Source organism: Phyllobates terribilis, unplaced genomic scaffold (assembly GCF_046119375.1).
Source record: "Phyllobates terribilis strain yellow unplaced genomic scaffold, ASM4611937v1 Scaffold_13__5_contigs__length_258822181, whole genome shotgun sequence".
NCBI lineage: Eukaryota > Metazoa > Chordata > Amphibia > Anura > Dendrobatidae > Phyllobates > Phyllobates terribilis.
In genome coordinates, this window is record NW_027362773.1 from 5,033,663 (window position 1) to 5,049,365 (window position 15,703).

Consider the following 15,703-nt stretch of genomic DNA (forward strand, 5'->3'; position numbering starts at 1 on the left):
CTGGAGAGCAGGGGATTGCGAATGGTGTAGATGGTGTGCACTAGGAAGACCAAGTATTACCTTATAAAAGGGTGGTTAGGGATCTGATTGGGTGTGCACAGTCTGACCATGGATGTTAATCCTACATGTTCAGAGAGACAGTCTTAACAATCTCTGGGCATTATAATTTTATAACCTTATTGGCCCCCAATAACTTTCTAGATAGAAGCTCTGGTTTCATTTAGATTCAAAATCTCCTATCTTGATTAAATTTAGGACAGAAGAGCCCCTAAAGGGTCTGGTTCGTCCTCCAGGAAGAAAGCCAGAAAATGTCCGACATGTAACACCAAACTGCCAGAGACACACAAGCAGTTATGTGCAGAATGTATAATGAAAGTCCTAAAAGAGGAATAAATCTCATTTATGGCCGATATGAGATCCATGATCAGGGAGCAAGTACAAAGCACGGCCTCCAGTCTTGTTCCCCCTCAGACTGTTCAGGGCACATCCCATCATAAAAGAGCTAGATGGGAAATGGAGGAATCATCAGAAAAGGAAGAATGTTCTTATTTCTCTGACCAGGATCTGGAAGATGAAGATACTACGCCTCAGATCCCCTTATAGGAGCGAAAGAAGTTTTATTTCTCATCTGAGGACACTGATGATTTACTATTTTCTGTATGGAGTACCATGAAAATTCAGGAGACACTGGTGGCTCACTCAATACAAGACAAAATGTTTGAAGGACCAAGAACCCAGAGTAACATAGTGTTCCCAGTCAACAAACATATCAAGGCCATTATCATGGAGAAATGGGAAGATGCAGAAAAGAGGCTTGTCATTCCCAGAGATTTCATAGTCAATCTCCCCTTTGATCCAGAGGAAGTCAAAGTTTGGGAAAGATGCCAAACATTGACATTCCTATTGCCAGAGTGGCAAGGAGGACCTCAATTCCCTTTGAAGACTTTTCATGTCTTCGGGATAATGTGGATAGAAAGCCAGACTGGTTACTAAGAAGAGCCTGGGAGGTATCAGCTGCCATCGTTAGGGCCCATGTAGCCACCACCTCTGTAGCTAGGTCCATGTGTTTATGGATTGACGAATTAATGGCTCAATTAAAATGCAATACTTCCAGGGAAATTGTATTAGAGTCCCTACCGATCTTCTTTTGGCGTACTTGGTGAGTCATCTCAATCATTAGCTCTCAGAGACTATCGTCACTCTAAAAGATCTAGGTTGGTTTATCAAAATCCAGTTTAGAGCCAGACACGCGGAAGGTGTTCTAGGGAGTTCTTCTCGACTCCCATCTCAGAACATCCTTTCTGGCCCTTATTGAAGTATTAAAGGAGAAAAGGTCAGACACAGAGTTAGATCCTTCTAGGGGAAAAAGCGAATGTCAATCAGATGTGCAATGAGGATTTTGGGATTGATGACCATCTGCATATTAAGTGTGCACTGGAGCCAAGTCCACTCGAGAGTTTTGCTGGAAGCAATTCTAATTGTCTGGAACTGAAAATCATCTGAACTGGACTGGAAGATGACAATACCTACAAGACTGAAGACTTCACGATCATGGTCGACTTCTCTAAGAAAAGCTCCAGAAAGGATTCTTTACCCATGCATCTGGAATACTACTGATGCAAGTCAGCTGGGTTGGAGAGCCAAAGTAGAAGGTCAATACCTTCAGGGGACATGGTCTCCTTAAATTTGTGTGAGATCGTCCAACTACAGAGAACTGCGAGCTGTATGGGAGACGCTCCAGAGGTGCCAGGACCATCTCAAGGGGTGACATGTGAAAATCCTGTCAGGCAACGTCACAGCGGTCTCCTTTTGTCCGTCATCAGGGAGGCCCAAAAAGTCTGCTTCTGCGAGCTCTAGCCGTGCAGATCTTTCGGTGGACAGAGAAGACATTCCTTTCTGTTTCAGAAAGACCTGAAATGCTCTCAAAGCAAGGTTGCAGACTTCATCAGCAGGGAGACAGTATGGTCCTCTGAATGGGAATTAAATACGGACATGTTTCAACAACTGACCCAGCATTGGGGTGTCCCTCGTATACACCTGTTCACAACCCAGAAAAACGTGAAGGTGACATTTTTTTTCTCCCTAAATCAAGAAGACAACCCTGAGTGTGTGGACGCCTTCTCTCAAAGATGGGACAGAGATCTACTATTTGTCTATCCTCCATTAATTCCAAGGGTCTTGAGAAAAATCCAGGAAGATCAGGCTGCAATACTGATCGACCCCTTCTGGCCGAAAAGGAGTTGATGTCCCCTATTAGACCATATGGCTGTAGAAGATCCACTTCCCCTTCCAGAGAGTAACAATCATCTCTCTCAAGGTCCCCTCCTACATCGGGATATACACCTATTGCACCTAACTACTTGGATCCTGAGAGGAAGATCTTAATCTCTAAGGGTCTGTTGGATCGAGTGGTTACAACGATGCAAGCAAGTAGAAAACCGGTAACTTCTGTTATTTATTCTAAAATCTAGAAGAAGTTTTGCTCCCATTTTGGGGAATCCTTGGGTGACTCCTGCCACCCAGGCATTCCCAAGATCCTAGAATTTCTTCAGCTGGGATTCAAAAAGGGGTCAAGACCTAGCAAGCTAAGAGTCCAGATTTCAGTTCTAAACGCCTTTTTGGACTACCCTTTGGCAAACCATCCCTGGGTTGTTAGGTTCTCTAAAGCGATCAGCTGACAAAGGCCCACGGTTAGGAAATCCGTACCTCCGTGGGATCTTAATTTGCTGATAAATGTTTTATGTAGAACTCCCTTTGAGCCACAAGAAGACGTCAACATAAAATTGCTTTCCACAAAGAAGACTTTCTTGGTAGTGTTACGGGTCCGGGTGGTGGAACCTCTGTGCTGCGGTGCAAGGAGGGACCCAGGGGGGCGTAACTAAGTATCAACTCAGACTGACCCAGGTCGTACGGCGGCTAACGACTCCGTGACCAGGGAGGGACCGAGCAGAGGGACCAGGTGCTACTCTGGGGACGACCTTTTAAGGGAGCAGGTGACTCCCACGGGTCAGATGGCTGAGACTGACCGATACTGCAGATGGGCACAGCAGGCAGGCTGACGAGAGATCCGGGTAGAAGAACTGGCAGAGACAGCAGGCAAAGGCGGAAGCCTCTAGGTAGGCTGTCAGGTGGTCACGGCAAGTGACGGGCAGGAGCCTCCAGGTAGGCTGAAAGGTGGTCACGGCAAGTGACAGGCAGGAGCCTCTAGGTAGGCTGTCAGGTGGTCACGGCAAGTGACGGGCAGGAGCCTCCAGGCAGGCAGACAGGTGGTCACGGCAAGTGACGGGCTGGAGCCTCCAGGTAGGCTGACAGGTAACAGGCTGGTGCTTCCAGGTAAGCAGGCGGGAGAAGCCCATAGACAGACTGGCGGACTGAATGGAAGACAGACTGTCGGGCTGGAGAGTAGTCAGGTTGGCGGACTGGACTGATAGTCAGGCTGGTGAGCAGGACTAGTAGTTAGGCTAGCAGCGGGACCTGAGGGCTGAAGCAGAGGTTAGAACACTGTGCATCAACTATTGCTCGGGCACCTCCATTTTGGAGGCGGTGCCTTATATATGGGAGGACCTCTGACAAATGGCCGGGGACTCCTTAGGGCGGTGCGCACGGCCCCTTTAAGAGGGAGGGAGCGCGCGCACCCTAAGCACAGTGCCTGGGAAGCTGTTCACGCCGGCAGCAGAAGCAGGAAGAGAGCTGGAGGACGCCGGGCAGGGAGCGCGGCGGTGAGGGTGACGGCATCTCTGCCTGGCAGGGAGCAGAGACGCTGATACTACACCCCCCCCCTTTATTCCCCCTCTTTTTTTAGGCCAGAAAGAAATTTTTCAAGAAGAAGTGGGGCATGAATGTTCTCCCTGGGTTCCCAAGTTCTCTCCTCTGGGCCAAACCCCTTCCAATCCACCAGAAAAAGGGTTTTTCCTCTTACCCTCTTGGTGGCCCGAATGTTCTCTACCTCAAAAACGTCCTCGGCGGAAACCGGAGCAGGGGGAGTACCTGGACTGTTGGAAAAAGAATTAAACACAACTAGTTTGAGGAGAGATACGTGGAAGGAGTTTGGAATCCGTAAGGTGGCCGGGAGTTTTAGCTTGTAAGCCACTGGTTTGATTTGTTTGAGGACTTCAAATGGACCGATGAACTGAGGACCCAACTTGTAGGAGGGTATTTTGAGCCGAACATGTTTGAAGGAGAGCCAAACCTTGTCTCCCGGACGGAATTGAGGCGGATCCAGACGTCAGCTTATCTCTAAATCCGCTCGGAGGACTGAAGAAGTGCGGACCTAGTATTCTCCCAAATGGTGGAAAATTTGCTGACCGGAGACTCTGCGGCAGGGTTGTCAACAGAAGCGGAGACGGGAAACGGAATCCGGGGATGTTGACCATAGACTACAAAGAACGGGGACTTGGAAGTAGATTCGCTCTCATGGTTGTTGTAGGAGAATTCGGCCCATGGTAGGAGGTCCACCCAATCGGTATGGTCAGCATTAACAAAGTGACGGAGGTAGCTGGTAAGGATCTGGTTGATATGCTCCACTTGGCCATTGGACTGTGGATGGTAAGCGGAGGAGAAATCCAGGGTGACATCCAGCAGCTTACACGTAGCTCTCCAGAAACGTGAGGTGAACTGAACCCCTCAATCCGACGCAATGTGGGGTAGGCCATGGAGACGGAAAATGTGAAGGAAGAAGCCTTTAGCCAGCTCTGATGCAGTCGGGAGATTAGGCAGAGGGATGAAGTGGGCCATTTTAGAAAAGGGGTCGGCGACCACCCAAATACTGTACAGCCGGCAGAAACAGGGAGATCTGTAATAAAGCCCATAGCAATGTGTTGCCAAGGGGCAGCAGGGTACGGGAAGAGGCAGGAGGTGACCGGCTGGAACATGTCTGGGAACTTTGTTGCGGGCACAAGACGAACAGGCCGAGACGAAGTCTGCCACATCCTTGCGCAGGGTGGGCCACCAGTAATGCCGGGAAATGAGCAGGAAAGTTTTCTTCTGACCGGCATGGCCGGCTAGTTTAGATGAATGACCCCAGTGGTGTATGCAAGTATACACACTGATACACCAGCTCTATAAAAAAAAAGTGTGCAAACAATTAGCATATCCGAGCCATTACTATATGGGAACCATGTTCAATTCCAAACTGACCATCAGTCAGTTTGGAGCTGAACATGGTTCCCATATAGTAATGGCTCGGATATGCTAATTGTTTGCACACATTTTTTTCATAGAGCTGGTGTATCAGTGTGTATACTTGCATACGTGTGCCATAAATATCCGGAACCATTGTTTTCTTTGTGGAACATTAACAGACTAGTAGTGAGAAAATATCTTTACTGGCTGCTCTGTTTAGTGGTGTTTTATGTTTTTGATGATCCATCACAAATTGAGGAGGATTGGTTTTTAGTGTCAGATACCTGATGAGTATATCCATTTGAATGTACACTAAACCTTCCTCCCATAACATTGGAATCAGTTGGGCGGTGGTGGCAGATGGATCATAGCTGATGTAGGTTGGTTTATAGTGTGTGGTATTTATTGTGAGCCTTGAGGCATTCTTTTAATGCATATCAATAAAGGTTAACTTTTAGGTGGGTTTTTTTCTATGTGAGACTAATGTTTATACCCATGGATGTGTTTGATCTATTTTTTGTGATCTGCATTCTGGAGATATGCAAGGTTTTTGTGATCAGTATAGATGATCACTGGGTATAGAGCCCCTTCAAGCAGGTAACGCCACTCCCCCAGCGCCAATTTGATGGCTAGCAGTTCTCGGTCTCCTATGGAGTAGTTGCGCTCAGACGAGGAGAAGAGTTTGGAGAAGAAGCCGCAGGTTACCATTCTCCCGGATGAAGATTTTTGGGTGAGCACCGCTCCGGCTCCGGAGGAGGAAGCATCAACCTCCAGGAAGAACTGTTTGTTGCAGTCCAGACGGTGCAGCACTGGGGCAGAGGAGATGGCTTGCTTTAAGGAAAGGAAGTCCTCCTCAGCTTCGGGCGGCCATACCTTGTGATTTGCTCCCTTATGGGTGAGCGCAGAGATGGGAGCAGTCCGAGAAGAGAAGTGCGGGATGAAGAGACGGTAGTAGTTGGCGAAGCCCAGGAATCGCTGAATCGCTTTCAACCCCTCCTGACGGGGCCATTTTAAGACGGCAGAGAGCTTCTCGGGGTCCATTCGTAGACCAGTCTGGGAGATAATATAGCCCAGGAACGGAAGGGAGGTGTGCTCGATGAGGCACTTCTCAAATTTGGCATAGAGGTGATTCTGCCTGAGCCTACGCAGGACCTGACGAACATCCCTCCGGTGTGTGGGAAGGTCCGGAGAGAAGACCAAGATGTCGTCCAGGTACACCACCACGCAGGAATATAGAAGATCACGGAAGATGTCATTGACTAATTCTTGGAAGACGGCGGGAGCATTGCAGAGACCGAAGGGCATAACACGGTATTCATAGTGACCAGTCTCGGGTATTGAATGCTGTCTTCCACTCGTCTCCTTGACGGATCCGGACCAGGTTATACGCCCCACGTAGATCCAGCTTGGAAAAGATCCTAGAGCCTTTAAGGCGGTCAAACAACTCGGAGATGAGCGGCAGGGGGTATTTTGTTTTTGACCGTGATTTGGTAAGTCCTCGATAGTCTATACAGGGGCATAGTGAACCATCCTTCTTCTTGACGAAGAAGAATCCGGCTCCAGCCGGGGAGGTAGATTTCCGGATGAATCCCCTTGCCAGATTCTCCTTAATGTATTCGGACATGGCCCGGGTTTCGGCCGACGACAACGGGTAAATACGCCCAGGGGGTGGAGAGGCACCGGGTACCAGGTCGATCGGGCAATCATATGGCCTATGAGGTGGCAGTGTCTCTGCTTCCTTTTTGTCGAAGACATCTGCATAGGACTAGTAAGGTGCCGGTAAACCGGGTAGATTAGCCGGGGTGGGGGGCGGACAAACCGGGCGGACCGGGACCAGGCAGGTCTTATGGCAATCCTGCCCCCAACGGAGAACTTCACCGGATTGCCAGTTCAGCACGGGTTCTTGTCTCTGAAGCCAGGGTAGACCTAGCAATAGGGAGTGAGAGAGACCGGAAAGCACATGGAAGGAGATCCTCTCAGAGTGTAGCATTCCCACCTGCAGGGTTATAGGTTCAGTGACGAGCAGGATGGTCACCGGAAGGAGTCTTCCATCCATGGAGGCGACTGCCAATGGTTCAGCCAGAGGTTTGGTGGGAATGTGATATTTCTCTACCAGGGACTGGGAAATGAGGTTTCCAGTAGCTCCAGAATCCAGGTGTGCAATTTCAAAGTAGCGGTTCTCTCCCCAGGAGATGGAGACAGACAAAATCAGGGAAGGAAGGTTTACTTTTGCCTAGGATGACCTCTCCGAGCGGTCCTAGGTACTGGCGTTTCCCGGCTTCTCCGGGCAGGAACAGATGAAGTGCTCCTTACTGCCACAGTAGAAACAGCTCCCCTCGGCTCGTCGTGACTCTTTGCGAGATTTGACCACCTTGGTCTGGTCTACCTGCATAGGTTCTGGTGAGCTTGCCCGGGGAGTTGCTAATTGAGAGACAGGTCTCTGGAAAGTAGGAGCAAGACGAGGAAATCTTCGCTCCCGGGTAGTCTCTTTAGCACGTTCCAGGAAACGGATGTCGATCCGGGTAGCTAGCGACACCAGGTCATCCAGGGTGGTAGGAATGTCCCGGCCGGCCAACTCATCCTTAATCCGACCGGAAAGGACCTCCCAGAAGATGGACACAAGGGCCTTGTTGTCCTAGGCAAGCTCAGAAGCGAGGGTACGGAACTGTATGGCATACTGGGCCACGGTGAGACTCCCTTGGCGGAGACGGAGCAAAGAGGAGGCAGTAGAGGATTTTCGCCCTGGTTCATCGAAGACTTTCCGGAAAGCAGCGAGGAAAGACGATAGATCGGACACCAGGGAATCCCCTCTCTCCCACAGGGGATTAAGCCATGCCAGTGCTTCCCCAGTGAGGTGAGACATGATGAACGCCACCTTGGCCCGGTCGGAGGGAAACTGATGTGCCAAAAGTTCAAAGTTCAAAGTGCAGGGTGCGCGGGTTTATGAAACCCCGAGCTAGAGCGGGGTCGCCTCCAAAACGAGTAGGTGCAGAAAGCCGGGGACCTGAGTTGGATGATGTGGTAATGGTGGGCAGCGGCGCTGCCGGAGCGGGAGTTGCACGACTCGAGGCGGACACAGGTGGAACAGACAGTGTGTCCAGACGGGAGTTGACACTCCGTAGGAAGTTCAGGGTGGTTTCCAGTTGGGATCTCTGGCGAGAAACCTCCTGGTACAGGTCAGAGAGCGAGGGAGCTTGGGGGCCACCAGGTTCCATGGCCCGAGCAACCTGTTACGGGTCCGGGTGGTGGAACCTCTGTGCTGCGGTACAAGGAGGGACCCAGAGGGGCGTAACTAAGTATCAACTCGGACCGACCCAGGTCGTACAGCGGCTAACGACTCCGTGACCAGGGAGGGACCGAGCAGAGGGACCAGGTGCTACTCTGGGGACGACCTTGTAAGGGAGCAGGTGACTCCTACGGGTCAGATGGCTGAGACTGACCGATACTGCAGATGGGCACAGCAGGCAGGCTGACGAGAGATCCGGGTAGAAGAACTGGCAGAGACAGCAGGCGAAGATGGAAGCCTCTAGGTAGGCTGTCAGGTGGTCACGGCAAGTGACGGGAAGGAGCCTTCAGGTAGGCTGACAGGTGGTCATGGCAAGTGTCAGGCAGGAGCCTCTAGGTAGGCTGTCAAGTGGTCACATCAAGTGATGGGCAGGAGCCTCCAGGTAGGCAGACAACTGGTCACGGCAAGTGACAGGCGGGAGCCTCTAGGTAGGCTGCCAGGTGGTCACGGCAAGTGACGGGCAGGAGCCTCCAGGCAGGCTGACAGGTAACAGGCAGGTGCTTCCAGGTAAGCAGGCGGGAGAAGCCCATAGACAGACTGGCGGACTGAATGGAAGACAGACTGTCTGGCTGGAGAGTAGTCAGGCTGGCGGACTGGACTGATAGTCAGGCTGGCGGGCAGGACTAGTAGTCAGGCTAGCAGTGGGACCTGAGGGCTGAAGCAGAGGTTAGAACACTGTGCATCAACTATTGCTCAGGCACCTCCATTTTGGAGGAGGTGCCTTATATATGGGAGGACCTCCGGGAAATGGCCAGGGACTCCTTAGGGCGGCGCGCGCGGCCCCTTTAAGAGGGAGGGCGCGCGCGCCTCAAGTACAGTGCCCGGGAAGCTGCGCGCGCCGGCAGCAGAAGCAGGAAGAGGAGCGCTGGAGGACGCCGGGCAGGGAGCGCGGCGGTGAGAGGGACAGCGTCTCTGCCTGGCAGGGGGCAGAGACGCCGATGCTACAGGTAGTAGTCACTTCAGCAAATAAAGTTGGAGACATCCAAGCCTGCCTTATCATTGAGAGATCCCCATCTTCGTATTCTAGAGGATCTCATAGTACTTAAAGCCTGACCCTTCTTTTCTACCGAATGTGGTATCTTGTGCAAACCTAAACCAACACCCAAGGAACGAAAAAAAGAAAATGTTTCCTGCACTGGATGGAAGGAGGTCGGTTCCACATTACGTTGTAGCTACGGAAACCTGGAGGAAAGTTTCAAATCTCTTTGTTCAGTTCTCGAGCAAGAACAAAGACAAGAAGACCTCAAAAGCGGCATTAGCTAGATGGATCACAACCACCATTTTTCTGGCATATAAATCGGAAGGAAGAACTCTTTCAAAGGATGTTAAGGCACATTCCAAGTAGGCAATCTCCGCTTCTTGGACTGAGAGGGCAGGAGCCTCAGTGGACCAGACCTGTAAGGCCGCAACCTGGTCTAGCCGAAGCACCTTCTGTAAACACTTCAAGCTAGTAATATTATCTGGCCAACTGTTAGCCTATATAAGGAAAGTCCTTCAGGCAGTGGTCCCACCCTAGAATCCATTTATTTGGTATTTTTCCTGGTGTACGGTCACGAGGGACGTCCTGGAAAAGTAGGCATTAGTGCTACTGATAATTTCTCAGCCCCGCTATCAGTATTTGGTCAGTATTTTTCTCATGCGTGGGAGCCGCAACCAGGTGAGGAGCAATCAGAGAAAGGGTATAATGGAAACAAGTGCACCAATTCGGGATTTATCACCCACTGCTGGTTTTGACTCCCCCTCCTGAGAAAAAATACTGACCGAATACAGACCAAATAGTGATAGTGGGGCCGTGGCCAAATTGTATTTCCTGGAGTCCATCATGACAGCACCTTTACATTCCCTCCCCTCAATTCCTTGTATTTATGTGCAGTTAACATTTGTGTGAGAGAATTCAATAAAATTAAGCTGCATCCATCCTGGTGTGGTGATTAGTAAAACTCTGAGGGTGAGGTGGAGGGCATTTTAACCTCTTGTGTGTTCTCATCCTCTGTCCCTAGAGGATGAGAAGGACTACCTCCTTGTGTGCTGTCATGATGGACTCCTGGAAATACAATTACCGATAGGACTAATTCCTACTTTTTTAGTTTAAAAAAAATTTGTCTGCACAACTTTTTTGCTAATGGTTTGCTGCTGGATCTGTTCTAACTTATGAATACTGGACTTTTGAACATTGCCTAACATGGAACCCCCTTATTTAATGTTGATCTGTGAAGAGACCTGTGTGGGGTCTTGTTTGCCAGATGAGTTAATTCTTATTGGTGCCATTTTAGGCTACCTCACAATTTTTACTTGCTTTTAAAGGGAACCTGTCACATTGTAAATGCTATTTATTTGCAGATATTATATAGTGTTAATCTCCAGGCAAACAGCATTACTAAACTGCCTGGCCACTTTACTGAAAATTTACGGTCAAGAGAAAAATTAACTTGCCGTATTTTTCGGACTATAAGACGCACTTTTTTCCTCCAGAGTTATGGAGGAAAGTGGGGGGTGCCTCTTATAGTCCAGATAATACTTTCCAGCTGTGGATGGTTGGGGCAGTGTAACAGCGGGGCACAGGAAGTAGCTGTAGCCGGCTTCCGCATCGATCACATGTGCCGCTACTAAAGAGAATGAATATTCACTCCTCTCCACGCCCATGAGAGTGGAGAGGAGTGGATATTCACTCTCCTCAATAGCGCACACTGTCAATTGCAGCCGCCGACTACTGCAGCGCCTCATCCTGTGTACCCGCTATTAGAGACTATGAATATTCACTCCTTTCCACTCCCATGGGCGTGGGGAGTTGTGAATATTCATTCTCTTTAGTAGCGGGCACACAGAATCTCTGAGCCGCAGGAAGTCGGCGGCTGCGATTGTACGCTATTAAGGAAAATGACTATTCATTCCTCTCCACACCCATAGTCCCGGCATGGAGAGGAATGAATATCCCGGAAGCTGATATCATAGTGTGAGGGCGCATGGCAGTGACGTCATGCGCTGCCCACATGGTGAGATAAGCTCCTGGCAGAACAGGAGCTGGAGCAGAGGAAAAGTGAAGGTTCTGGAGTGTGGCCATCTCAGTCTCCTGACCTCAATATCATTGAGCCACTCTGGGGAGATCTCAAGCGCGCAGTTCATGCTAGACAGCCCAGGAATTTACAGGAGCTGCAGACTTTTTGTCAAGAAGAATGGGCAGCTTTACCATCTGAGAAAATAAAGAACCTCATCCACAACTACCACAAAAGACTTTAAGCTGTCATTGATGTTAGAGGGGGCAATACACGGTATTAAGAACTGACGTATTTGAACTTTTGATCAGGGTCATTTGGATGTTTTTGGTTGTCATTAAGATTTAAAAAGAGAAAACACAGTAGTTTGACAATAAATGGCTTCACCCACCCAACCAATAGTCATGAGTGGAGAAAAAAGTTTTTTTTGTTATAATTCATATTCTTTGAAACAAGGCCACGAAAGCAAAAATTCTGCCGGGGAATGTAAAATTTTGAGCACAACTATATATGCGCTAAGGACAGCACCTTTTCCCTTTGTTCCATGGAGAGAGTGATAGCTAAGTCCTCTTCCCATTGTGTTAAAAATCTGGGAGAAGGATGATCCATTGGGTTAGTTAGCATTGAGTGTACGGAGGAAAGTGCATGACGAATCACCCCCTTACCCATGCAAAGATTTTCAAACGCGAAAGGGGTTCATGTATATTGAGTGTAATTTGGAAGGGAGCGAACAAAGTGATGGAGTTGGAGAGAACGCCATGTGCCCAGTGGTAAGGGATCATTAATAGCTTGAAGCGCCTCTAAAGAAGGCCAATCATTATCTACGCCAATCTGGAAAGCCCTAAACCTTCAATTAGAGATCCAGAGTCTAAAAACATGAACTAACAAACCAGGGGAGAAGTCCGGAGAGCCAATAATAGGTGATAAAAGAGATGGAATGGGAATGAGAACTTTGCGTATCCCTCGTCTGGAGCAGCAGTCGAGTGTAGCATTAATTGTGGGATGAGATTTCAGTGAAGATTGGCAAATGAAGGGTACCCAAGGGAGAGCAGTTAAAGTGGCCTCTGAAAAACTTTGTTCTTTTTGTACCCATGGCTTCACCGAGGCATACCTACACCAATCTATAATTCCAGACATCTGAGCAGATAAAAATTATGTTTTTACATCCGGGAAGCCAAAGCCTCCCCGACTTTTTGGTCTACATAGAAGGGATCGCTGGTGTCTAGCTGGTTTGTTAGCCCTTTCGAAAAATGTTTAATTTGTTTTTTTTTTTCAATTTACATAATGCTCATATTAAAGGTGGTAAAATATTTTTTTCGTAAATAAATAACAGTTTATTGGAGTGTGAAAAGAACAGAACGGGTTGTGTGATACTGATAAAATTTTAGTAATTTGATTTGTTCTGTGCAATGCTTGAAGTTAAACTATCTTGCTCTATTAATCACGTGCTACTTTTGTTTTCAGTATGCAAGACTCTATCCTATCTCAAGTGCAAAGAATTATCAAAGAAGAAGTCAATCATGCTATGAAGGAGCAGCAGGCTGCAGTTACCACGAGCATTATGCATGCTATGAGATCTGCAGCAGGGACACCTATTCCATCGTCTCATCATGACTATCAGTCGCAACAGACACAGATCATGCAACTGCTTCAACAAGGCCATCTCAATCAAGCTTTTCAGCAGGTATGTATTCTGTAAAAGTAAGCCCTGACTGTTCCAAGTTTAGCCAAGAAACATTGCACACATGGCCAAAGATCTCTGTATGCCACTACAACATGGCAGCAGAGTCCAAGTGAATGGAGTCTCATTGTAACCCCTAACGTACTGCGACAGATAAGTTGCAATCATTTGCATTTATTATATTATGCTAGTATATAGCAGTGTCTTTAAGTAATCTCTCACCGTGTCACACATATAGCGGTCATAGTTGCTGTGTAGCCCCAGCTGCATGATGTAACAGAACAAATGGTTACCGTATTTTTCGGACCATAATTTTTTCACCCAAATTTGGGAGGAAAATGGGGGGATACGTCTTATGGTCCGAATACAATTTAATGGTGGTGGTGGAGCACTACAGAGAGGCTAGTAAAACAGGCTAGCGACCAGCAGAGAACCACACCAATGCACAGCTTTCTTTCTAACTCGTCTTAACCTCTCTGGAGTGTGGAATATAGTAAAAAACTGTAAAGGGTGGGCGGTGGATATCCACAGGGCTCCACTCTCTGAGTTAGGAACCACCCAGGTCAGATAAAAAAAAAATTGTTTTATTCAACACACAACGTGTTTCAGGGACGATACGTCCCCTTCATCAGGTGATTACTAAATGTATACCATACTCAGTGCTTCAAATGGACAGGCACTGATGTGATTGGTTGATAATTAATTGCATACAGGTTTTAAAAATCATCAATCTAAATAAAATTTATTTGATTATAAATCTTAAAAAACAAAACAATACAGTAATAGTACAAATCATATATACACTAAAAATTGTTAAAAAGAAAAACAAATACTAAGTAAGTGTAATTCAAATACTCCTCCGATCCCATTATCCTGAGCGGCTCCACTTGATCTGGATCAAATATTGTTTGGCAGGGCTTATGTTTCTAAACAGAACCCATAAATTTAATATTATTAATAGTGTTGAGCGAGTATGTTCTGTTCCGAGTATGCTCGGGCCGAGCTCCGATTATTTACAGCTGCTCGGTGATATGTTTGAATCGTTCCCATGTGCATGATTTGCAACTGTTTGACAGCTTTATTACATGTGAGGAATGTGTAAGAAATAGACATTCCTCACATTCCTCTGGCAAGAACATGGAGGGCTGTGCGGCCCTCCAAAGAAATGCCACACCACACCATTACTGACCCACTGCCAAACCGGTCATGCTGAAGAATGTTGCAGGCAGCAGATCGCTCTCCACGGCGTCTCCAGACTCTGTCACGTCTGTCACATGTGCTCAGTGTTAACCTGCTTTGATCTGTGAAGAGCACAGTGCGCCAGTGGCGACTATGCCAATCCTGGTGTTCTGTGGCAAATGCCAAGCGTTCTGCACGGTGTTGGGCTGTGAGCACAACCCCCATCTGTGGACGTCGGGCCCTTATGAAGTCGGTTTCTAACCTTTTGTGCAGACACATGCACATTTGTGGCCTGCTGGAGGTCATTTTGCAGGGCTCTGGCTGTGCTCCTCCTGTCCCTCCTTGCACAAAGGTGGAGGTAGCGGTCCTGCTGCTGGGTTGTTGCCCTCCTATGGCCCCCTCCACGTCTCCTGGTGTACTGGCCTGTCTCCTGGTAGCTCCTCCAGCCTCTGGACACTACGCTGATAGACACAGCAAACCTTCTTGCCACAGCTCGCATTGATGTGCCATCCTGGATGAGCTGCACTACCTGAGCAACTTCTGTGGGTTGTAGAGTCCGTCATGCTACCACGAGTGTGAAAGCACAACCAACATTCAAAAGTGACCAAAACATGAGCCAGCAAGCATTGGTACTAAGATGTGGTCTGTGGTCTCCACCTGCAGAACCACTCCTTTATTGAGTGTGTCTTGATAATTGCCAATAATTTCCATCTATTGTGTATTCCATTTGCACAACAGCATGTGAAATTGATTGTCAATCAGTATTGCTTCCTAAGTAGACAGTTTGATTTCACAGAAGTTTGATTTACTTGGAGTTATATTCTGTTGTTTAAGTGCTCCCTTTATTTTTTTGAGTAGTATATACACTGCTCAAAAAATACACAGTTGTGATTCAGAATGTTGGTCCTGTTAGAGCAGTTTTTGTGTGAAGCAAAATATAATTCTTAATTTTCTCACCATACTGTATTTCATCTCATTGTTTGCATTTAGGGAGTAGAAACATTTATATCCAGGAGCTTGGGTTCTAAGGGGTAATATTTCTCTTTGTCGAGAATGACAAATCCAGAGGCTGAACCAGCAATTTTCAATACTTTCCATGGATTCTTAATGGGATTTAGTTCTGGACTTAGACTGAGTCATTCAAACACATGAATATGATTTGATCTAAACCATTTCATTGTAGCTCTGGAAGTATGTTTAAGGTCGTTGTCCTGCTGGAAAGTGAACCTACACTCCAGTCTTAAATCTTTTGCAGCTTCTAACATTTTATGTGCAGTGTTAATTTTCTGCTACACAAACCCTTTTGCATTTAGCCCCAAAAGTTCTACATTGGTCTCATCTGATCAGAGCACCTTCTTACACATGCTAGCTGTATTCCCTATATGGCATGTGGAAGAAGGTGCTTAGGTCAGATGAGACTAAAGTGGAACTTTTTGAGCTAAA

The 15,703-nt window shown here is 47.8% G+C and overlaps 1 protein-coding gene across 2 annotated transcripts in view; it reads left to right on the plus strand.

The window, feature by feature from the left end:
* Positions 1–15,703, plus strand: part of EDC4 (enhancer of mRNA decapping 4) — a 555,140-nt gene that overhangs the window by 500,668 nt on the left and 38,769 nt on the right. For both annotated transcript variants that reach the window (XM_073657960.1, XM_073657961.1), the window contains one exon: positions 12,865–13,084. In XM_073657960.1, coding sequence (XP_073514061.1) covers positions 12,865–13,084 — 220 coding nt within the window. The remainder of the gene's footprint in view (positions 1–12,864; positions 13,085–15,703) is intronic.